This window comes from Anser brachyrhynchus, assembly GCF_964034855.1.
Source record: "Anser brachyrhynchus genome assembly, chromosome: 2".
NCBI classification, from domain to species: Eukaryota; Metazoa; Chordata; class Aves; order Anseriformes; family Anatidae; genus Anser; species Anser brachyrhynchus.
The window spans coordinates 48,453,710-48,478,875 of record NC_137695.1 but is presented as its reverse complement, the minus strand read 5'-3'; the positions used below and the strand labels follow the sequence as shown (position 1 = coordinate 48,478,875).

Here is a 25,166-nt window from a genome sequence, read left to right as displayed (position 1 = left end):
TGTGGGAGGGATCAGACCCCATGTTGGAGCAGCGGCAGTGACTGTAGATCACATAATCACAGAATTGTAGGGGTTGGAAGGGACCTCAAGAGATTAACGGGTCCAACCCCCCTGCCAAAGCAGCTTGCCTAGAGCAGGTTGCCCAGGTAGTCATCCAGATGGGCCTTGAGTATCTCCAGAGAAGGAGACTCCACAATCTCCCTGGGCAGCCTGTTCCAGTGCTCCGTTACCTTCACAGGTGACTTTCTTTCGCATATTGGTACAGAATATTGGTTCTTTGGTGCACATATTGGTTCTTTTGCATATTGGTGCGAAACTTCCTGTGATCCATTTTGTGGCCATTACCCCTTGTCCTATCCCCACAAACCACTGAAAAGAGGTTGGCCAAATCCCTCTGTCTCCCACACTTAAGGTATTTGTAAACATTAATAAGATGTTTACATCCTGGTGCATCCCTCTCAGTCTTCTTTTCTCAAGGCTGGACAAACTGAAGTCTCTCAGCTTTTCCTCATAGGGAAGATGCTCCAGGCCATGTATCATCTTCGTGGCCCTCCGCTGCACTCTTTCCAGGAGATCCCTGTCTTGTTTGTACCAGGGAGCCCGGAACTGGACAAAGTACTCCAGGTGAGGCCTGACCAGGGCAGAGTAGAGGGGGAGGATCACCTCCCTTGACCTGCTGGCCACGCTCCTTTTAATGCATGCCAGGAGCCCATTGGCCTTCTTGGCCACCAGGGCACACTGCTGGCTCATGGCCAACCCGTCATCGACCAGGACCCCCAGGTCCTTCTCTGCGGAGCTCTTCTCCAGCAGGTCATCCCCCAGCCTGTACTGATACATACTGATAAAGGCGCGTTGGAGACAAAATGTCACAGACTGACCACAGCCCCCATTCCACATTCCCCTGTGCCACTCAGGGGGAGGACGTAGAAGAGGGTGGATGGGTGGAAGGTGTTTCTAGTTTTTTGGTGTTGTTGTTTATTTCTCAGTGCTCTAGTTTGTTAATAGTAGGTAATAAATTATATTAATCTCCCTATGCTGAGTCTGTTTTGCCCGTGACAATAGTTGTTGAGTGATCTCCCTGTCCTTATCTCAACCCTTGAGCCCTTTCCATCATATTTTCTCCACCTCTCCCTTTGAGGAGCGGGAGTGAGAGAATGGTTGTGGCGGAGCACGGCTGCCCAGCTGAGTAAAACCACCACAGCCTCCCACAACCAAAAGGTTGGTACCTGAACATACTGGGTAAATATTTCTGTTGAAGTTATCAGTAGTGAAACCAGGACAATTGCATTGCCAGCATTAGGTTTCAAAAGAACTGAGTTGATCTTTGAGATAAGGCATCTCAGGCCTATCTTTTTGCTTCCTGAAAGTCATATATATATGCACTCTTTCAAAAGGTTAGCTTGCAGAAGGCAAGGAGAAACTAAATGCATATTTTCAACACAATCCACACAAACCTGAACTAGTGCTTTGGAGAATAGTCCTAGAAGCGTAGGTGGAATTTACACCAAATTATTTTCCACAGAATTGCAAAACTCTCCCAAAAAAAAACTGTACCAAAAAGTGCTTGTTCTACAGTACCACATGGGATGTCCTTACTAGAAAATTTAGTTTCAAAACTGAGAGGAGAAGTTAGGTTCATTTCAGATAAAGGCACTCTTGTTTCATATGGCCTCACAGAAGCAAGCGGTGATCAAGCGGAGAAGCAAGCGCGTGCCACGCTGTGTCAGTTTTCCGCCGCATGCCGTGGTTTTCTCTGGAAGCGTTCAGAGGCTTTACCAGATACATATACATCCTCCAGACAAAACCAGGCAGAGAAAGAGTTAAGCAAGCGCGTGCAGCAGCCAGGGGCTGAAGTTTCCGCGGGAGGACGTGCCCCTGCTGGCAGAAAGGAACTGCACGCAGCTGTTGGCCCCGGCACGGAGGCCGCGGAGGGGAACAGAGGCTGTGCGTTGCGAGTACCAGGAAACTGCTCGGGTTTGCTTCCTCCAGGAGCCGCGAGATTTATCTGTAAGGAAAACATCGTCAGAAAGGAACCGGTCCAGATTAATTCTTTGGTTGTTATCGAGGTAATTAGTTTTCTTCTGTAGATAAGTAAGTGGGAGGAATTTATTCTGGGTGAAATCCACTATTAATTTCAATTTAAAGCGGAAATAGGAAAAAGTGTGGACGTTTATTTTGCTACGAGTTGGCTGAATCCAAAGTCATACAGCAGTGTCAATGAATCTGAAAGTAAGTAGCAAGTCAAGCTCCACAAAAGAAATAAGGCTAGCTTGGGAAAACAGTGACACTGACGTTAATAACTACAAGTAGTCCTGTTTATTTGCCTATTTGTCTCAATCAGTCACATATTCAGAGTTTTTTTTTTCTGCATTGCAAAGACCTGAACTTGATACCAGTGCACATACATTATAACAATATGTTATATGTGGTTATGGATGTATAGATACATGAAAGCAGACAATTTTATGTAAATAGAAAATGAGTGGAGAGACAGCTTAAAAAAAAAATGTCAGCACTACTGCAGATGATACTAGTCCAAAACCAAAATGTTCATATGCTTAACAGGTGTTACATTTAGCACACTGGACAAGACATCCAATATCTGAATAATTATGCTCAGGAGCAAAGCATTCAATCTGTTAAAATCTATTCACCTGATGTCTGGCCAGCCAAAATTGGCTTATAAAGGTATTCATCCAGTTATTGCTTCACATGGACATCACTCTCACAGAAGTGTGGGATACAGACAGAGGTACAAGACAGGTGCAGGTAGTGCTGGAGGAAGAACACTAAGTGCTCCTCAGACCAAGGTTAGTATCTGGAGAGCCCCTTTCCCTCTGCAAGATTTCTTTAAATGTATTTACAGTACTGCTATCAATATATTTTTTTAATATTGTACTTGGTACTTGCAGAAGCCCAGTTCTTGAACCAAGGCTGCAGTCTGTTCCTGTGCACATCAAATGTGGCTGAAACTGTGGCTTACTCAGCATATCCACAGTAATGAGCAGAGTAATTATATGTGACTTAACCTGTTTTGTGTGGACAAGATGGTTTGTTTAAAGCTAAATCAGCTCTTGGTGTGCTGTACGGTGGCTTCCCCATGAGTCTAAATTTTTCCAAAGTTTAGAAAGTGCTTCTAAAATAAATGTGGGTTTGACTATGACCATCACGAGTGGTGTATTGTACCAGAGGAGGAAATGGTGATGAAAGCAAATGGTGTAACACAATCCTGACCTACTGGCATCTGCCAGCCAAGTGATCATGTCCAGTACCTAAACAGTTTTCCATGATTTAACTGCAGAAGAATTAGTTGCCATCCAGTCTGATTAAGTTGCTGCAGTAGCATCATGAAGCTGGATAACGCTGTCACAATATAACATTAAATCTTGTCTTTTATTTTATGGGTAATTTCTGGAGAATTAATCTAATTTATCCTTCTAAGACCATGTTGCGTGATACTCTAAGAAATATACAGACTACAACTGGGAAAATTTGCACAATTTTCACAACCATGTAGGGCAGGCTTCAGTTGGCAAGAAATAGATGAGATATATTTAAGATCTCAATATTTCTTTGCTGTATGGTTGCACTGTTCATCTCATTGCTTTGTTTGCTGTTGTTCAGAACCAGTTATTGTTCTCAGAGAAACTGTGGTGAGCTGTAGAGCTGTCCTAACATAGAGGCCAACTAGCCCATGCATAGCAGCATACTGGAACTGATGCAACCAGTCAGGGCTAGGATGAAACCTTATGACTGTTACTGAGATTGTAAGCATTTAATAGATGCATTTGGGATAAGTCTGAGTTTGCTCAGGACAAGGGAAAACACAGCTTGACAGAAACTTCCAATATGGTTTTTGTCACAGAACTGGATTCTGGTTACTCTCTGATGATTTGTCTAAGAAGACTGGAGCACCAGGAAATTTCTGCCTAGCACAGGATGTCCAAAATTAATCAGAATACTGCAGTGGATAATAGGCCTGGTTTCACTTAGCATGATGTCAGGTTTCCTAATGCAAATCTAGGATGCAGTGTATGGGACAGAGACCTAAAATGGGTGGAGCACAACAAACAATCATAGGAAATCAGACATGAATATTGTTAAGATATGTAGCAAATCTTCAGCTAATGTTTTTGTCAATAAGGGCTGCAGTTTCTCTCTTCTAATTAGGTGTGTAGCTATTTGTGGAGCCTCTGAGTTATTGCAGGATACAATATATTTGCATGGTCTGTTGCAGGCAAGACTGGTCTCAAAAATTCCTGGGCATGGGAAAATTTCTAGTATGAAGGACTGTGTTATCGGTGGGACTTACACTGTCACCTTTAGTGCTCTTCCCCAGTGGTTCAGCATGTAGGCACGGGTGTGCAAAAGATTGACTTTTAATGCTAAATTTTACAGGAGGTAGGTTCAGGTGAAGATATTTAAAACACTGAAGGCAAGCAGTGTAGCAGTTGTCCAAGGATGATCCTTCATTGTGCAAATTTTTTAGACCTGAACCATTCAAGACAGATGTTTGTCAGACCTGTCTGAGCCCCAGTGCCTCCCTACACTACCTACAGCTTCACCGGCTGTAATCAATAGACAGGAAACTTTCAGCAACTTTCTAGCAGAAGTTTTATACCACTGTTTATATAATAAATTTGTGAATAAGATTGAGAAGCTACCAGATTTGTATGAAACCAGTATGAATTCAGGACTAAAACGAAACTATTTAAGAGCACCTTGTAGGAATTAAACTGGATTTAGATCCAAGGGGCTGGATATTCCTTGGTGTTACGGCCTAACCCAGCACTTAATGAAGATACTGGAACATTTCTAATGTAAGAGCATGCTAATATCAAGTGATAGTGGATTTATTCTGTATTATTAAAGGAGTATTAGGTTCCATTACTTTCCTGTTTTACAGATGTGAATTTAAATGATCGATACACCATCACTGTTTTAAGGATGTTCTACTAAACAACAGCGTATTTCTCCTATTCCTCTGTTGTAGGCCATGTCAGAAAAGGAGTTGCCGGGTCTTTTGATTCTGGATATTGGAGGAACATATGGTGTTCAAGAAAACATTGTAGCGCTTTTGAAAAAACACTTTTGCCTTATCACCATGAAGGAATTTCTTGAAAACAAAAAAGAAATGAGCAAAAAAATCCAATCCGTTTTTGTGTCTGAGTGCAGGCCAACTGTTGACCAGGAACTTCTAGAAAGTTTGCCTAATTTAAAGGTAATTGGAAACTCTGGGGTTGGAGTGGATCATTTAAACTTGAAAATGATTTCTAACTTTGGTGTGAAAGTCACCAATACCCCGCATGCCGTTGCTGACTCTACAGCAGACATTGGAATGGCCTTGATGCTGGCCTCTGCCAGAAGACTAGTTGAAGGTAATATTTTAAATCTTCCTGGATCTTATGCATTTCTTTGGCATATCTCACATTCCTATGTTACAGATGATCTGTCAGAATCGATATTGGGGATGCTTTTACAAGAAAAAACTTTCTGAGGACTCTGTTTTCAGAGGCCTCTTCTTTTCTCATGTCCCACTTCTTTTTAAGGCAATAGTGACAAGAGTAAGACTGTTGTTTCAATTACATCTCTAGAGCAGGAATGAGTATAGCTCTTCATTTTTTCCTTCTTCTGTGAAGAGTTTGTCTAAACCAATGGGCTTTATTTTGAGAGCAGCACCAGCATCATTAGTGAAACAGCTGATAATCCTTTTGATGATGTTATTCCAAACTGTACCACCAACCTTAAGTTATGTGCTTAAATGTAGATCCTTTCACCCCATGCCCTTGTTGTGTAATGCCCTTTGGGGAAGGAAGGTGTCAGTAGAGACAAGAAAGAGAGACAACAGAGATGAGATTGCCTCTGTCTTGAGGGACTCAGAATTTCTGTTATCATTGCTGCATACCTCAGTATGAAGTAACTCCTCTTTTCCCTTGATGTTTTACCACTGTTGCATCTTGCTGAACCTCAAGTCTGACGTATAAAAACTCACAGAGATCCCTGGCAGAGCTGGAATCTGCAGCGTACTTTCAACCCCAGTCAAGCAGTAGGGCTGTTTTGGTTTATGATCCAGGAGATAGATGGTGAGATTTGCCCCTGCTAAAAAAATGTGACGTGAAAGCTTGTGGGGTGGTAAATGACACAGAAGCTATTTTTGAATTTCGGAAAAAATATTCCAGTCACTAAAGGTTAATTCCCTGAGGAGGTAATTCCTCCCAGGGGGATACCACCTTCAGGAAGCCCTTCTGTGTCACTGGATCCAGTCTTGGCCATTGCAAAGAATGGCACCATCCAGGCCTGTCCATAAACTGGTCACAATTCCTCTTTAAATTAGTTAGGACATTTTTTAAACAGTGCTTCTGAACCCTGCTGTGACAGTGAGAAATTTTTTCTTTTCCTCTGATTCCCAGCCTGAATTTATTATTGGTTTGTACCCATTCGGTGTGTTTTTACATTCAGGCTCCCAGATAGCAATTTCTCCACACACAAAGTATTTTGCTGTTGACTGGCTGGGAGTTGAAGTTACCAGGGCGACTCTTGGGATCATCGGGATGGGCAGAATTGGGTATAAAGTGGCTCAGAGAGCCAGAGCCTTTGAAATGAAGATCCTGTACCACAACAGGAAGCAGAGGTAAAAATGTTTATTTACTGTGTGTAATTAAATTAGTCTGGGGGCAGTGATGGAAGCTCTGGTCTGTGTCCCTGCTCTTCCTAGTCATTTGTGACAGTTGTAAGCCACATGAGGAAGTATCACCATGCCTCCACATCCTCACTTTGGTTCCCTGCTGCTCCTGCTGGGAAGCAGCTCCTCCTCACCTTTGTGCTCGCTCCTCTCTAGTTGGTTATTGGTACTTCTGGAGCAAGGGTTGTGCTAACCATTTTAAAGATGTAGCTCAAGCAAACCAGACCCTGTCCTACAAAATTTTCTCACAGGCTCCCGGCAACATCCCTGGCCCAGCCAGTCCTCCAGGCTGTCGCCCCTTTCCTCAGCCCAGACAGTTCAGTCACCATGCTAATGCCAAGGATCTTAACTTCATATAATTTTATAGTTTCCTTTCTTTTCTTCACCTTCATTCCTTTTCCACCACAAGACCTGACATGTCAAGCAAGGAGAGAGTCTACAGCGACTGTATAGGCACAGAAGCAGGAGAGAAAGAAACAGGGGCCTTCTGCATATCCAGTCTCTTATACCTAATATCACCTATGTGCTTTGATTTCACATTTATGTAACTCCACCAGTGTCCTACCACTCCTCAGTCCTGTTGGTCTTCCTAGGCCACATCCTTTCCTCCCTTCTGCCGTCTGTTCCTATCAATGTCTTTTCATTTATCCTGACTTCAGACCTCTTAAAGTTTAGGCTGCTCAAGTTCTCTGTTAGGACTGATTGATTGTTAAAGCCGATTCAAAATATTTGTGTCAAATCGGGTATGCATTTTTCCTTCAGAAGAAAGGAGGAGGAACAGGCAGTTGGTGCCCACTACTGTGAGAAGATGGAAGACTTGCTGCAGCAATCTGACTTTGTTATGCTGGTTGTGAACCTGACTCCTGAGAATCACAAAATGTTTGGGAAAAAGGAGCTGGGGCTGATGAAACCCACAGCCACTCTTATAAACATTGGCCGAGGTAGGAATATCTACCAGAATGGGTTATGGCTCCATAGTTAAGGTTGTGTTTTACCTGATCATGTTGGCATTCCGCACTCGAGCCTCAGTCTGTGATATCCCTGTGTTGTTTGAGTCACAAAATAGCTGGCAATCTACAAATTAATGACTTAGCATAATTCAGATACCATGTGTTCAAAGGTCCTATGGAATATGGAAATGTCCGGCAGATGTTCTGCATCTCTGTAGCCTTAACTTGAAGACATCTTCTTTTGTAGTGGAAATAACATTATTCTTCATGAAAAGTTGAATGATGAATGGGGTACAAAGGAAAACATAAGCTTCTACTGGAGCAGCTATGTAGAAAAGAAACTTGACATGGGATTACAGATCTGTTGGTACTGAACAAGTGTATGTAAGAGCAGACCTGGAGAGACTATAAATCAGTAAACAAAACAGAGATAAAAGAGTGAAAAGCTCAAATGAATTAAGTTATTTTCTACATATAATAACACAGGGAGTATTATTCTATAATAATACAGGAAGTCAGCCTCAAAATGAGGAAAAGGCTGAAATCTCTCACATCCCAGGAAAAAACGTATGCGTTAGACCATAATACACCTCAAATTAAAGGTTAATAAATAAAATCTCATTTTGTTTCCTTTGGTTAATGGTTATTAGACAGACATTCTAGTTTCTAACAAAATGAAGATCCTTTACTTTTTCTCACCAGAGCCTTGAGACCTTTTCCCACTGCCAGGTAAAAATGTGTTCATTAACTTGTCATGATAGAAAGATATTATTTCAATACAGGTGCACTTATTGATCAAGACGCATTGGTAGAAGCTCTCCAGAATAACGTTATTAGGGCTGCTGCTCTGGACGTGACATACCCTGAGCCTCTGCCAAGGTAGAGAAACCTGTTTTCCATTCTGTTAATCTGAAATGTTTTAAACTGTGAGCAAAAGTGTGCTCATAATCTTGATCTCTATGGGGAGTCTCTCACTGTTTAAGAGCAGAACCTCAATTTATCTTGCACAATCACAAGTAAATGACAAACTATGCCCCCTTCCCAAATCTAGATGTTCTTTGCCAACCTGACTGGCAAGCAAGACAACAACAACAGCAATACAGAGGAAGAACAAATGGGTAGCGAGCTTCCCACAGTTTTCTGCCAGTCCTGTGTATGTGGCACCTTTACCTCAACATGCCATTGCTGTTTCCTGAGGTTTGGTTCTTAACAACTGCCATGTAATAGCAACAGCGTAAATTCCATGTGTAATGCATTCTGTTTGTTCTGTTTCTTGCAGAGATCATCCTTTGTTAAAATTAAATAACATCATTATAACCCCTCACATTGGAACTGCAACAGTCCAAGCCATCCAGATGATGGCAGAAGAAGCAATAGCAAATATGCTGGCTGTTCTCAATGGTCAACCCATTCCAAGTGAAGTGTTTCCCAAATGATGCGGGCCAGATGACACTGCTAAATCTCTAACCTATAAGAAGGCACTATTTCCTACAGTACCACTGTTAAGCTTTAAAAAAGTAACTGTTTCTGCACTCCTGATGTTGTCATGATACTGCAAAGCTGTCATCTCACTCGACTTACCCTGCATTGTCATTTACAATTCTGAAAAATAAAAAATTGATAAAAGGGTTTTGTTTGAAGGTTTTAAACTGAGCAGTTATGCACTCTGATATCTTCATTATTTCAATGAATATCCGTGTGCTGTTCCTAGTACTTGCAAGTACAATAATGATAAGCAAGTGCATTGAGCAGTTAGTGTGAAACTCTCAAATATATTTAAGGTGAATTGAGCATCAATGCCCTACAGAAATGTTACCATATCCTGAAACTCTTTTTAGCCAATATTTCAATATTCTATTTGGATGTCAGAACACTCAACAAAGCAACCTCCTTTGAAATTATTTTACTCCTAAGGTTTTCTACTGTAAGAAGAACTCTGCCTCACCTACATGTTAAATCAAAGCGAAGCCAACCATTGAAAAAATATCTTTGATTTACCTGACAGGATCCCTTGAAAACCAGAGTAAATCCCGAGAAATTTAGTTCCTCTTTGCAGACAGAAATTATGCTTTTTTTCTTTAATGAGCATGAGACAGTGGTAGTTCTAGCAGTGAAATCAAGTGGATGGGGGCACAGCCTAAGGCAAAATTTGTGATCAGAGCTAACTTCCAGCCAAAGGCTTTTTTCTTGCATTCTCTTTCCTATCAGCAAGCAATAAAACTAGAAAATTCAGTAAAATATTTGTAACCTCCATACAACTGTGAAGAATTTCCATTATTCTGGGATATGGTCAGGCTTCTTGATGTGATGGTAAAATGAAGATTTAGCACAGTAACTTTAGACAGGCTAAGAGCAAGACATTCACATGCAAATAGTGAAATACTGCTAACACGGCAACAGCCGGCATTGCTATAGGGGATTCCAAGATTTTCAGTCCTTGAACAGTGCCCTGCCCTCTCCCCACCAGCGTTGCTATAGGGGATTCCAAGATTTTGAGTCCTTGAACAGTGCCCTGCCCTCTCCCCACCGCCAGCTCTACTGAATTGCTATGGAAAATCAATGGTGACTGAAAATGGTGTATTTTTTTTAAACAGCTGTCTATTCACAGACTGCCTTGAACCCTTAAACAGATGGTCACTGATTCCTGAGGGGGAAAAAGAAAACACACTTTTTAATTCAAGTGCTTAAGTCCTTGTTTGAAAATGCTTGCCTAAGCAACTATTATATTGTTAATTTCTGATAGCCTCAAGAGAAAGCACTGCAGTTAAGAAGTCACTGGTGTCTCTTCAGGACAGGAGGCTGCAAAAATCTCTGCAATAAAGCATTTAAAAATTAACCCATAGCACAAAGTTCACAACAAACCCATGCAATTTATTTTCAGAAACTGAATTTATTTTCAGGAATTTTAAGATTTGGTTCAACGTAAGATATTTAGACAGAGTAATTTGTGATCTCAGGGTAGGAAAGGAGATTTATACACCAGAATACTTATGGTCTGAAACTCAGTAATTAATCAGAAATAACTGCATGTTTTGACCCTTGTGACAGTGATATAAAACTTTACAGCCCCTAAGCGACAGAACTTGTTCAGACTTCACTATGTGAATACTGGGGTGTTGTTTTTTATTTTTTGTTTCATTTATTTTGCTCGTATGTTTGTTGTGCCGCAGTGAAAACTCAATAACCAAAGTTATGAAGCAGGTAGTCTTCATTAGGGCGCGTGGTGTGGGGGGGATCACTCCGCCTAACACACACACACCAAGGGTTACTGGCAGTGTGCTTACATTAGTGGGACAAATACATACTCATCTCATTTCCTGTAAGGCTCTTGCATATTCGTCAGGTCTCCAAAGAATCATTAACATAGGCTCCCGCTCCTATTTGCATGCATACTGGAGTCCTTGGGTGGTCGTGTGGCATACTCTGGTGGTCTTTTGATGAAGGCCAGAAGTCTTCCTTGCTGCTAAACTCCTGACCCTTCCTTTCTTTGACAGACTTCAGCAGTCAAGCCAGTTCTTGCTGGTTCCATTATCTATGCATACAGTCTTTTACATACAATTACACAACATACAATCATGCTAGCTAAGACCTACAGAATCAACATCCTTTATCTTGTTCTCTGTCTCAGGTGTATATAATTGATAGTATACGTAAAGGAGATGCTTTCTTTTCTCGGCTCCTTTACCTCTCTATTCAAATATGTGGTTTATAAGGTCTCTTGTCATAGTTGTCATAAAACAGGATAAGAAAATGATGATTCTTTAAAATGTATGGAAATAATTATGTGTAATTCTTCTGATACTCTGTCTTTCTTCTTTGTGCAGATTTTGGAAGGAGGAGAGCTCTCTGGATTTTTGGTAAATGAAATTTGTGGAATACTTGGGATACTTGCATGGTCCCATGGAGTTTCTGAAAAAAAACGTTTCTACCTCATCACCATGAAGAAATTTCTTGAAAACAGAAAGCATATGAGTAAAAAGGTCCAAGCAATTGATTGTGGTGGCACAAACCAGTCATTGACCAAGACCTCCACCAGAGCATGCCAAACTGAAAAGTGGTTGCAGATTTGGGAGTAGGATTGGATCACCTGGATCTGAAACTTGTAGGTAGTTTTGATATGAAAATGGCTAATGCTCCATGTGCTGTATCTAGCAGCACAGGAGATATAGGGATAGCTTTGTTGCTGACATCTGCTACAAGACTAGTGGGAGGTAACATTTCAGTTCTTTTGTAGCTTCTAGACATCATACAAGATTTACATACTATTAATTTGACTTCAGTGGAGTTGTTTATCTGGAGCTATTCATAGTGCAATAAAATGTAAAAATTAAGTATGTTGGGTTAGCAAACAGAATAATTTGTATTTTGATATCATAGAATCATTTAGGTTGGAAAACACCCATGAGATCAAGTCCAACCATCACCGCACGCTACCAAGTCCAGCACTAAACCACATGCCTAAGTGTCACGTGCATATTACTCTTAAATACCTCCAAGGATGGCAACTCCAGCACTTCCTATATTTTACATATCAAAAATATATCAAAATTGATACTTTATACACAAACACATATTTCAGCCAGGTATAAATAAAATAAAAGAGGTTCATTTTTCACAGGTCACCAGCCTGGGTTGAAAATACTTGAGCAGAATCTTATCATGGTATACTCAAATATGACTTTTTCATTTGTGGACAGGGCTTGATCTTAGAGGCTGGAATTGAGTAATTTAAAGGGCATCAGGGATTGACAAGGCAGGCTGCTCCGGTTTCTGCTAGTAGCATCCTTTCCAGTTTCATTTATTTATTTATTTTTTCTTTCTTCTTTTTTTTTTTTAATTGCTGTTTTCCCAGATAGACCTATCCTTGGCTTGGTTAGAATGTCTTCTGCTTCAGGAATGGATCCTTCAGATTTATCCTATTAAATTTACCTGCCTTTGATTTGCCTCCTCTACCCCACAGGATTCATAGAAATTCAAAGGAGAGATACTTGTCTCCCCTCAGATCTTTTTCTACCTCAGAAGAAGGAGACCGGTTATAGTGGAGATTAATGACTTGTTTCCATTTCCGTAAACTATCCCTGGCAGCATTTCTAATAACTCTCCGCTGGCATGACTGAGTTTTTATCCTGCGGCATATATATATATATATATATACACACTTTTTTACGTTTTAGAAGAGCTGGCAATGTTGGAAGACTGAAACATCAGAAGCGTTTCACCTTAGTAGCAGGCTAATAAGCTCTGTTTCTTTGTGTATATAAGTTTATTTTCTGTTTGTGTAACCATCCACAATTTTGCAATTTTAACAGATAATCTATGGAAATTACTGAGAAGTGATTTTTAAAGAAGTCACATTTCCCTCTCAAAGAAGAGTGGCAGAGCTGAACAGGAAAACTGTTCTTATTCTAAATAGCATGACCAACATCTGGTGTTATTCTCCTCAGAATGTTTCCAACCTCCGCAGTGTTATTGGCAATAATTATTTCGTAGTACTGATGCAGAACAGGTCAATATTCTTCTAGGTCTAAAGCACTAAAAGGATTTTTAGGGGAGATTACATCAAAATCTGAACTTTGTTAGAGATTTGGCAAAGGACTCTGATGTAAAGTTGAAAAAGCTTCCCATATACAACTTAAGACATCTGCAATCAGGCTGGGTGCAGCCAAGAAGAAGAGCAAATATTTAATGCTATAGACCATGACCTACCCTGCGACAACTTTATTCCTCCCTGATTGAAGGGAGAAGCTGCAGTACTAGTACCACTGTCTTTGAGTGATTTTCTCCATACATAGACTGCAGCAGAATAGTTGCTGCTCTAGCTAGCTCTAACCAAACCACAAGGCTGGATGAGGCCAAATATTTCTAGCCGTATTTGGAATTCCTGTTACTTCAGAAATTATAACAACAACTGAGCAAACCCACATTGGAAAAAAAAATACTAGAAAACTCCCTCCTTCAGTTCTTCAGAATTTATAAAGTGATCTTTCAGACTTTATAAACCACAAAGAGAAAATAAAGCACAAATTCTTTTTTTTTTCCTTCTAGTCTTCATTATCTCCCTCTATTTAATATGTTTTGATCTTTGATATTCACCTGAGAGTGTAACGATGAATTATCAGTGCACAGTGCAACAGAAGAAACTTACCTATTTTAAAGTACATTTACATTTCCAGGTTGTGTGCTGAGTGCTACAAAACTGGCTGTAATTCCAGTCTGTTCTTTTCCCGCTTAATCACTGTTTGTTGACCCAGACACTGAAAGAAAACAACAAAATGGATGTGGTATGAGATACATGGTCCTAAGCGACACTGAAGTTATTTTCTTCATGTTACTTCTTTCTTAATTTCTAGATTAGGGGTGAGATAATTCAAAGTCATTCTCTTGCAATCAGGAGCAAAATACTGTACATGCAGTCTCCTATCATTGCTTCCTTAGTTCCCAAAGTCCAGGCAGCTAAGTTTACAAAGAACAGCAAAAGTGGCAAGTACCCTTTTTTACTGTGAAAAGTTCAAATTAAAAATCTGTCTACTTTGGTAACGTTTTGTGTTGAATGCTTTATTTCATGAAAGTCCTGGAGCAGCCAGGACCCATCATAAATTGCCAAAAAATTTCCTTGCTGATTCCACTCATCACCAAATGACAGGCTTGCTGGATGATGGCAATGGGATGAGGACCACCAGCACATTCAGAGGTCCCATGGATGAACTCTCGTGAACCTGACAACTCTGTTTTGAGTGATTACTGCATCCTGTGAGGCGCACCTTTCCCACAGAGGATCCTGGAGAACGGATCACGTGCTGACATCCTTCGCAGTGCTTAGCTTCAGTCCACTTACAGACACTAAAATAAGCCAATGGACCCTGCACCACAGTGGCTGAGAGGCAAGCATGCAACCCATTCCCTGCAGCAGGACTTGCTACCTTGCAGAAGAAAGGCCTAAACAGCCAGCTGACACTAAACACACTTTAATCTGCCACCGGTTTGTTTCATGAATGGGATAATCAGGTCCTTCGGGTTGTAGGTGTTGCAGTGTGATCCTTTGTTTCCCATCAGGAAAGAGCAGGAACAGCAGGATGTTGGTACCATTTACTGTAAGAAGATAGTTGATTTGCTCCAGCAGGCAGATTTTGCAATGGTGGTGGTGAGTCTGACACCTCAGACACACAAGCAGATTGGGAAAGGAGAGATTGACCTGATGAAACCCACAGTTACTCTCATTAACATCAGCCAAGGTAATAGCAAGAACAGTTCACTGGCCTGAGTACAAAAAGGGAGCCAGCTCCTGCTGTGGTACGTGCAGCACCATGCTGCATGAACCACACAGCTGCTGCCTGTACTTCAGACAGATCGGACATGGTGAAAATTTCTTTCTCTCCCTTTCTACTCTCTTTTCTGTCTCAGATCATTACCTGAAAATAGCAATCAGAGAGACTGTTACTCCAAATTAGGTGCTGTAGTTGACAAAGGGGCACTGGTGATAGTTCTGCAGACTGATATTATTGGAGCCACAGCTTTGGACATCACCTGCCCAGAATCACTGCCCAGGTTGTCATCTGTGTTAATTTCTCTGAAACACTGAGTGAGCCCCACTAGATGCCCAGAGGCAGGGGTCTGGCAGAGACAGCCCCTACACTCCTAGCTTTTGTGTAAAAGTGCTGTGCATAAGAATGGGAGACAGCCCAGATGCTGGGACTGATAACAGGCCAAAGGGAAGCGTAGGCACCAGGAAACAACAGGAGGGAACTTGTGTGACACTGGAGCAGTAAACCAATCCACAAAATCACCTTTTAAAACTACATCAGTGTTTATCTCAATTCTTTTTTCTGAAGATGTAACATACCATGAATGTGTGGAAGGGGCTTGAATCACCACCCCTTCTTAGACCTGCGGTATTGTCCCAGATTTTCACTCCCCACAGGCTCGTTTCCCCAATACAAAGCTGAAGTACTGCACATATCTTGGGCCCAGAGGCTATGGGCACATCTACCAGCATGGTGCCTCATGGAGTTAACTCTGCTGGCTGGGTTTTGGGGTGAGGGGATTTTCGTCTTGTTATGTTAGTACGCCCAGGACATTGCTGCCCATTACCTGAGCTGCATAAGTACAGTTAAGACCACTGTGTAAGGTTAATGTGCCAGCAGGGCTTAGTCCTCTCTTCTGACATAATTGCTATCTTGTGGCAAAAATCTGTTTCTGGTCTTGGGCAAAAGAGCACAGTATAAATTCTTAACTGATCCTTCTAACGTCCAAGACTAGTTGAACACCAGGTGGTCAGGATCTGTGGATGTGAGACTTGTAAAATTACATTAAATTATCTTTGTAGTTAAATACAGTGCTGAAAGCCAAAACAAGACTCCTCCTCCTTTGGACAACAAACCATAGGTAACATAACTTATTGGAAAGCAGGCCTTACCTACAGCAAGCAGACAGGTTAGTGGTAACTTCATGATGACTGACAGTCAGTGAAAACAAATGTATTGCTTGAGTTGGCCTTGCCTGAAACAACAAACTCACGTGATTTTTTTTTTTTTGTCCTATAAATCCTGGTCACATATAACACTACTTTAAATGTATGAGAAATGTATATCCTTATCCAATTTCATGCTTAAGCCAGGCAACACATCCCAGCTAGGAAATGTATTACATCATATTAGGTAAAAGTCTCTTAGGTTAACACAAAACTTCAAAAGTCTTACCTTAAGAAACAATTATTATGCACATACCTTATTAATACTGCAGGCATCAGCTTGCCCTGCAGTATTACATGGAAACCAATGGCAATATTTAATAATAGATGAAACAAGGAATGAAGTTCACAGGCTGTGCAATACTTCTCTCTACATAACCATTATGTATTATGAATTTCATGATGAATTTCATTATGAATTTCAGAGAACTTTGTCACAATGCTGGTAAAACAGATCCCTTTCTATAATGGAAAACTAACAGCATACTGCAACACTATGTAATTCAGCTTATCACACTTTATAGAGGTCTATAAGGTACTCTAAAAATTAAATCTACTTAGAATGTGATAGTGCATTGGTGCTACACTTCTTATGATGTAGCCTGGGACGTGGTTGGCTTTCTGGGATGCAAGCACACATTTCCAGCTCATGTTGAACTTCTCATCAACCAACACCCTGAGATCCTTCTCCTCAAGGCTGCTCTCAATACATTCTCAAAACAATGTTCTGGCAATTCAAACAGATCTTTAGTCATTCAGAATATAAATGGCTTCCTGACCCATTCTGTCACATATTTTGCTATACATACATGACATACATATCAGCTCCTGAACTACAATTTGAAAATTAGATGCTCACAATTAGAAGTTACACAAAACAACTTGGAAGCTGTCTGATTGTCTCCACATCTAGCCATAAAACCAAACCCATTTTCTCAACATTTGATGCATAAATCCTGGATTTTTGCTTAAAAACCAGTAAATCACTTTGACTATTATTGTTTGGTTATTCTTTGGCTAATTGTGTTTTCATTTTGTTGATCCAAATTTGTTGATTTGATATATAAAGGGGCAACTACTGTAGTGTACTTTTTTTTTTCTTTTTACCTTCAGTACTAAAATTTGGTAGACTTTCTTCCTAGACTCATAACTAGAGTGAACTTGTTTCTTCTGCTTTACAATGGTCCTTTGATCTCAGGCATCCTTACGTAAGCACTAAGTTAAAAGATCACCCATTATGCGCATTATGCCTCATCAGCAGACTTGCAAGAGGTTGATGTGAAACATGGAATGTGTAAGCATTAAGTGTTTATTTTTCTTTTTTCTTTTCTTTTCTTTTCTTTTCTTTTCTTTTCTTTTCTTTTCTTTTCTTTTCTTTTCTTTTCTTTTCTTTTCTCTTTTCTTTTCTTTTCTTTTCTTTTCTTTTCTTTTCTTTTCTTTTCTTTTCTTTTCTTTTCTTTTCTTTTCTTTTCTTTTCTTTTCTTTTCTTTTCTTTTCTTTTCTTTTCTTTTCTTTTCTTTTCTTTTCTTTTCTTTCTTTTTTTTTTTTTAAATCAAAACCCAGCTTATAGTAAGAATCCAGTTAATATGCTTTAACTCCATCTTGTTAGTTAATGAATTTTTGGTTTAAAGTCTAACTGCACAAACTTGAAATCCATGTAAGCAAATGATACTCAGAAGTCATCAACAGGATAACAAGTTATGGTTTAGTATAATTTTGTATAATTATTACAATTTTTTTATTATCCTTTATCTCTTCTTGGTTATTTTACAGAGGACCTTGTGTTGAACTTGATTGCTTCTCTGTTCAGCATGTCCAAATGTGTTTGGTAGAATTTGAGGGGATACAATTGTTATATGATTGCACGATCTCAGTGTTGCAGTGCTCAAGGGAAGCCCAGAAGTTTGGAAGTGAGTTATTTCTCAGCTTGGAAAGAAAAGAGATCTCCTGGCCCCAGGCATAAGCAGGGTTTTCTGGCTCCTGAGCTGCTCTCACCACACAAGTCAGGTCCCTCCCTGAGTGGCTGCTCATCACCTTTACATTAGGGGGAATCACTCCAGCATGTATTTAGCGAACATATAACATATATATATTGAAGCAGCACTCAGCAGCCTCCATTACCTGTGATTTATGGTGCAAGTCACCGTGACAGGAAAATTTTTACGCATTTTTCATCTGGGATAGACACGGGACTGCCTGTAACCGGGATGACAGCTGCAGCGAACGACCACTCTTAGCCTGTCCCAGTTTCTTAGATCTCAGAGGAGTATTGAGAGTATTCTTCATGCTTGCAATGAGATCTGTCACTGGTGTCTGCCGGCCAGAGACTCTTCACGCAGCGGTAACTCAAGCACGTATAGCTTTATGACCCACCAGAGGAACAGGACTGTACTTCCTACTCGAAGAGGGTATGGATGAAAGGAAAGCGAGCATGTCATTAATGCAAAATCTTCATTATTTTGAAAGTATTAACAGCACAGAAGCAGCACACTTCTGAAAAAACAAATATATATATATATATATATATACGCGGTCTGAAGGCAGCAGCCGAGGCCACGGGCAGCCTGACCCCCTCCCAGGCACCTCGACCTCCTCCCAGGCACCTCTCCCAGGGGACAGCACCTCCTCCCGCTCCTCCTCCTTCCCCGCAGCCCCGATACTCCCCAGCAGCGGCGGCGGCGAGCGGCGGAGGTGAGCGGTGTGAGGGCTCCGGCCCGCCGGGGCCCGGCGGCGGCGGCCCCGCGTCAGGCACCCGGAGGGCGGCCCCGAGCTCGGCGCTCCCTCAGCGGGGGCGAGCGACCCCCGGTGAGAGGGGAGCCGGCCCGTTTGGGGTAGTCCCGCAGGGCCAGGGCCAGGGCGAGCCCTGCCAGGCGCCGGGCGGCCCTTCGGGAATGCTCTCGTCTTCAGCTCCACCTGCAGGCTCCTCGGGAAGGCCGCGAGTGTGTGCAGAGGGGGCTTCTCGCAAGGCTCAGCCCGCCCTGCCTGCCAAAATAGCCGTTAAAAGCGTGCTTCGGCGGCTGGAGGTGGAGGTGGCGGGTGGGAGAAGGAGGGTGCTTGTCACTCCGAGCGGCTAGGGCAAGAGCAGTGGGACTTGGTTTCCAGAGTCAGCAGGCTGCAGAGGTGTCGGGATATTGAAGGAGATTGAAGGGGGAAAAGAAGGGTAACCTTACGTTGAGAAAGTAAATCGCTAACTCCAAAGTCCGTAGTTAACAAGTTGTAGCTGTTCTATTCAATAAGACCTTTCCTGAGATAATCTCATTCGTGCTTTATAATCAATGTGACTGCATAAATGGAAATCAAAAGCAGAACTTGGGGGCTAAAAGATAGTTTTGAACTCATATGGCACAGTTGTAAATTATCAAGATGCTGGCCTCTGAATGGACTGAACATTGAACAGGTGTAACATACAGTAGCTCTTTTGTTTAAGTGTTAGCGTGGCTGGTATGCTAGAAACAATAATGTATGCTTGTCTTATTAACAAGGTTGCATAAAAATTGAACACAAAAGTTCTGCATGTGGAAGTGAATATCTTTAGCCAACTATATCGTCAAGTAAGAAAAGGCATGTAATAGAGCCAATTGATTCCTGTTGTTGAAAAAGGTATAATGACTCACTTAAGGAGATGTCCTTCTGGTGTCTCGTTTTTGTAGGGCATGGAGGATCAGAAGCTGCCTTGTGTGCTAATTGACTGTATAGGAGAGAAGCATGGAGTATATGAAGAACATGCTGAATTTCTGAAGGAACATTTTTGTCTCATCACCATGAAAGAATATATTGAAAACAAGAAAATTCTTGGCAAAAAGATCAGAGCTATTTATATGTGGTATCACAAACCTGTTATTAATGAAGAATTACTCCAGAGCCTACCTAACCTGAAGATAGTTGCAAGCTCTGGAGTGGGAATAGATCATTTGGACCTGAACCTCCTCTCCCGCTATGGTGTGAAAGTGTCTAACACTCCATTTATTGTTTCCACTGATACTGCAGACTTGGGGATGGCTTTGATGCTGGCATCCTCCAGGAGACTTGTGGAAGGTAATAACTGAAATGCTTTCAGCCTTTTTAAAGAAAAGCTGGCTGTTCAAAACATTAGAAACATTAGAAAGTGTGTGCTGATGTGAAGGTAAGCTTAATAGTAGAAATGCAGAAAAATATGAAGACGAAGATGTTAATCTGTCATGCTGATGAGAACTTGCACATGGTGCATTCAATTTCTGAACAGATATATTATCAAGGTAGATATATGCCTTTTTCCAGATGGCCCTTAATTCAGGCTTCTTCTCCCTCAGGCCATAGCCACTTACTCATTCTACTTGCTCACTGCAGTCTTGCTTTTCAAGTTCTAATAAAAGAAGTTATTTGCAAGGAACCCTGAAGCCTGTCTTTGCCAAGCTGTTATGAATTTGAGTCATTATGAACAAACTGTCCAGAAATTTGTCCACCATGCACTGTATTTCTTCTCCCTGTGAGCTATGGTGTTTCTGTAAACTGGGAAACATATTTTGGCTTCACTGAAAGTCTTTTGATGGTACTACAATCTGTATTTCATCAGTTACATTATTCAGTGCCTACAGCATAGGTGATATCTGTGGCACTGTCAGTTACATTAGTGCTGGTGATGAACTACCATGAGTAGGAAGCTGTATTGCTGAGGTGCATTTTAATTGAACAATAATTTGTACTGCAGACAAAGAAAGATTATGAGTAGGTTTGGTGCTGTACATCAAAGTGAGGTTGCTGCTTTGGCCTTCCTTTCCTTGTCTTCCAAAAAGAGTCTGGATACCCTTGTATCCCAAGCAAGGAATCAATGTAAGAAATTGTGTTGCCAATGCAGCATTTTTTGAGTCTTGTCCAGAAACACAATAGCCTTATGTTATTGTTCCTCTGCTTCTGTGTTGTGTTATGATAAAAAGTAACCAGATGCCAGGAGCCGTACAATTCTTTACATGACACTTTTCCTTTTTTTCCTTTCCCCTAAGGCTATCAAATGGCAGTTTCCCCTGACACTGAATATTTCCCTGCCAACTGGCTGGGGGATGAGGTTTCTGGAGCTACTCTAGGGATCATTGGAATGGGCACCATTGGCTACAAAGTGGCTGAGAGAGCCAAAGCCTTTGAAATGAAAATTTTGTACCACAACAGGAAACAGAGGTAAAAACAGTTACAGCTCCATGGAAAGTCTACTTTGTCACTGCTTTTGAATGTCGTTCATAGCTTTCACTGTCAAATTAATCTCATATTCTCCACGTGCTAGGATAGGATGATGTGTTTTCTGCATTATTGTTGAATATTGTAGGTGTTGGGAAGCAGCGAGGGGAGCTGCTCCCTAAGTGATAACACAGCCAGAAGGGCAGAGGCCTCTCTGGCCAGGGCCCAGCTCTTTGGCACAGAGGTCATGGCCAGGTTCATCCAAAAGTCCAAGCCATCAGGCAAGTTGATGGTGAGTTGGCTGGGCTGAAACCAAACCAGGGAGCTGACATGGGGTCTTGGCCACTGGGCAGGGTCAGGGGAGCACCAGGGGACGGGCAGGGCCAGGCAGGGCTGACAGTACCCTTGGGGCCATGACAATAAGCAGCTCTCTTAGGACTGTCTCTTTAAGTGGCAAAACACCTGCACTGGGTTCAGGATGGTCATTGATTGCACAGTTTATACAAAAACAAAGTCAGAAAGGAAGAGAACTGATAAATCTCATGGGTTTCCCTATGATCCAGGTACCTGGGCGTTCCTGTAATGTTGGTGACATTGCAATGTATTGAGGTATGGAGAAATTGTCCAGGATGACATAACTGCTGTGACTTACACGTAGCAGGGATGCAGGTAGAAAAACCTCAGTCATCCTTTTAGAATCAGGTGGCCACGTGAACTGGACTTGCCAGCCCTTTGGTTGTCTTCTGTATGAAACGCATGTGCCCTTCTGTGTGCCTGTTTGTCAGGGCCCGCTCCCACATCCTGTGCCTCATTTACTTCTGTGGGAACCTGGTGGGAGCAACGCAATGCACGCCCTGATTTGTCCTGATACGGATCAAAATGCTGTCTGATCCTACAGGAGGTAGTTTCAGTGAGACAGCGCTGATACACATAGGAAGCAGACTGCTGTTGACACAGATTTCTGAAAATTGCCCTGCCCTGCCTCATCTGTTTCCTCAGCAATTTTTGGATGAGTTACTTTTCACAGGGAAGGGAATTCATGTCAGACATCAGTTTTGCATTTGGGTTGGAAAAGACCCAATTCTTACATCCAGAAGCTGTGATATAAAGCATTTATTTTATTATTTATTCAGTGCATTTATGTGCATTTCGTACTTTCCTCCCATGGGTATAGTACTGCACATTTTTGTATAGTGCACTTGATATTGTGGGAAACAGAGCTTAAAATTTTTCTTTATTGAATTTCAGCCAGATAATTATCTAGCTGCTTCTTAATGAAGAGCAAAGAAAAAAATGAAGAAGCATTTTCTCTAATGCTGATTTGAACTTTTTCTGCAACTTGTTGCTTACTATTAGAGTTCAATTTTCTCTTCCTCCCTTCCCTCCCCCCCCAGAAACAAGGAAGAAGAAAATGCTGTTGGAGCCATCTACTGTAAGAAGATAGATGATTTGCTCCAGCAGTCAGATTTTGTGATGCTAGCTGTGAACCTGACACCTCAGACACACAAATTGATTGGGAAGAGGGAACTTCAGCTGATGAAACCCACGGCTACTCTCATTAACATCAGCAGAGGTAGGGTACATTATAGATAACTGCCAGTGAACCATAATGTAGTTTCATTAAGTTTTTGTATAGAAAGACCTGGGAAAACCCAACCCCAATAGAGTCTGTTACTCTGAAATTTTCAGTTAAATTTCTGATTACTAAATTATTTAGCCCATGGTCATATCTCAGCAAAATATTTAAGCATTTCCATAATGAGCAAGTACGTCTCTAAAATGTTTGGAGTGTCAGAAGCCTGTGTGTATTTATATAATGTCTAACTTAAGCTTTTTATTTTCTTCTCTACTTAATGCAGTGTGCTTCCTAACATAGATCTAGTGGCAAAGCTCACTCTGAAGCCTGGTGTTGTACTTTATTTTTTGCTGCTACATCCTGCCTTTTAAAATTCCCAATTGTCCAACTCTGATGTGTGTACCCAAGCTTCCTCCTCCTGGTTGACCACCCTCTGCTGCTATTTCTGCTTTGTGAACATCACTATCTCTAAAATTTGCCTAACCATCATGCCAAAAAAGATGGTGGAAGAACTGTGTGAAATATGAAGATAAGAGTATCTTTCTTACTGTAACCTAGGTCTGGTTGTAGAGCAGGATGATTTGGTGGAAGCCCTTCAGAACAAAGTTATTAAGGCAGCTGCTCTGGATGTGACATACCCTGAACCTTTGCCAAGGTAGGACATGTATTTAAGTTAGTGTGTGTGCGTACACGTTTGTGGGCATGTGAGAAATTACATAATTTTTTTAGTATTCCTGTACATAATGTATATGCACTAGTCCTACTGAAATGATGTCCCCAGTCCTGTAGCAGCCAAACAAAATCCACACTGACTCATTTGGAAGATTTATTACATAAAAAGCTGCAAGCCAGGTATCAGTTTGAACTCTACTTTGAGTACACTAAAGTCATACAATTAGTTTTTAGTTATTATTTTAAGCATCTTCCTGGTGCATTTTCATGTGCTGCACACTCTCTGACTGAATACCTCAGCATTTCTTTTCTTTTCCCAGGGATCACCCGTTGTTAAAAATGGAGAATGTTTTAATAACTCCTCACATTGGAAGTGCCACCAAAAAGACACGCCACCTTATGATGGAAAACATGACTGAAAGCATACAAGCAGCTCTTACAAGTCTTCCTATCCCTCATGAAGTATTACTGTAAAGTGCCTTGCATTTAATGTTAACATCATTAGTGTTTATCCTAGTGTGAGGAAACAGTAATTTGATAACCTTTCATGTAATTAGCCCATATATGTCATACAGATTAAATGTACAAGTATGATTTTAATTAGATGGTTTTAATTTAGGGTTTTAGTGGTTTTAATTCATTTAAATAACAAAAAGTGATTCTGTGTGAAAAAGATCCATATTTTCTCATGAACTTCAGTGAAAAACTCGAGTCGAGTCTTAAATTGGTACTATTCATGCTGCTTGCATCCTCTTAGAATTGCACATCAACATAACACTGAACCGAAGGACATTTTAATCATTACATAGCCCTGTATTCTGGTGCCACTCATGACCTACAGTAAACTGCGGCAAACTGCAGACAGCATTTTAGACCAACTGCTCCTGAAAGTCCAGCAGCAACGAAACTATTCTCTCTTTGGAGAATAATTTGCAAGGCCTTTGCTGGTACGGTCTTCTTATAGAAATGTAGCAACCGCATTTATTTTCACTTCTGGGATAACTCAGTTATGCAAATAATAGAGCCTGTGCATAAGTTGTCTGCACAGGGCTTGGGGCTGGCTATGTGTGGCAGGAGTCTGAATTTTCCCCCATTTTTTCCATGGATTTTCCATGTCACACAGACACATTCCCAAGTGACAATTCAGTGCTATCAAAACTGGCCTGTGGGTTCATTTTTTGTTGTATCACCCCTTTGTTGCCGTTGTGGTTTACCCCTTGCAGGCACGCAGGCAGCTCAGCACCACACAGCCGCTCACTCACTTTCCTTAGGTGGGATTGTGGAGAGAATCAGCAAAGTAAAGTGGGTTGAGATAAAGACAGTTTACTAGGTAAAAGCAAAAGCCGTGCATGGAAGCAAAGCAAAACAAGGAGTTCATTTGTTACTTCCCATCAGCAGGCAGGTCTTCAGCCGCTTCCAGCACACCACGGCTCGCCATGTACTACACTTTCTTGGGAAGACAAATGGCATCACTCTGAATGTGACCCCCCTTCCTCTTTCTTTACTCCAGCTTTTATTGCTGAGCACGAGGTGATACGGTATGGATGATCTCTTGGTCGGTTTGTTCTGGCTGTGTCCCCTCCCAGGTCCTGGTGCACCCGCAGCCTCCTCGCTGTCGGGGCAGCAAGAGAAGCACAAAAATCCTTGGCTCTGTGTAAGCACTGCTCTGCA

General features: G+C 41.4%; 1 protein-coding gene and 1 long non-coding RNA gene across 2 annotated transcripts; one reads left to right on the top strand and one right to left on the bottom strand.

Moving 5' to 3' along the window:
• Positions 1-557: 557 nt before the first annotated feature.
• Positions 558-23,482, top strand: LOC308189459 (uncharacterized protein; the record flags this gene model as incomplete). Its single annotated transcript, XM_080579501.1, has 14 exons — positions 558-2,066; positions 4,994-5,378; positions 6,460-6,631; positions 7,445-7,623; positions 8,415-8,511; positions 8,912-9,065; positions 11,457-11,704; positions 14,686-14,864; positions 17,873-17,927; positions 18,751-18,904; positions 19,750-20,134; positions 21,079-21,250; positions 22,642-22,820; positions 23,382-23,482. The coding sequence occupies exons 1-14, from the start codon at positions 1,587-1,589 to the stop codon at positions 23,480-23,482; spliced, it is 2,940 nt and encodes a 979-aa protein (XP_080435627.1). The 5' UTR covers positions 558-1,586.
• Positions 10,503-18,683, bottom strand: LOC308189309. The gene is made up of 2 exons (XR_013946272.1): positions 18,221-18,683; positions 10,503-13,886 (listed from the first exon to the last, which is right to left on the bottom strand). It is a non-coding gene; the product is annotated as an uncharacterized lncRNA (long non-coding RNA).
• Positions 23,483-25,166: the final 1,684 nt, after the last annotated feature.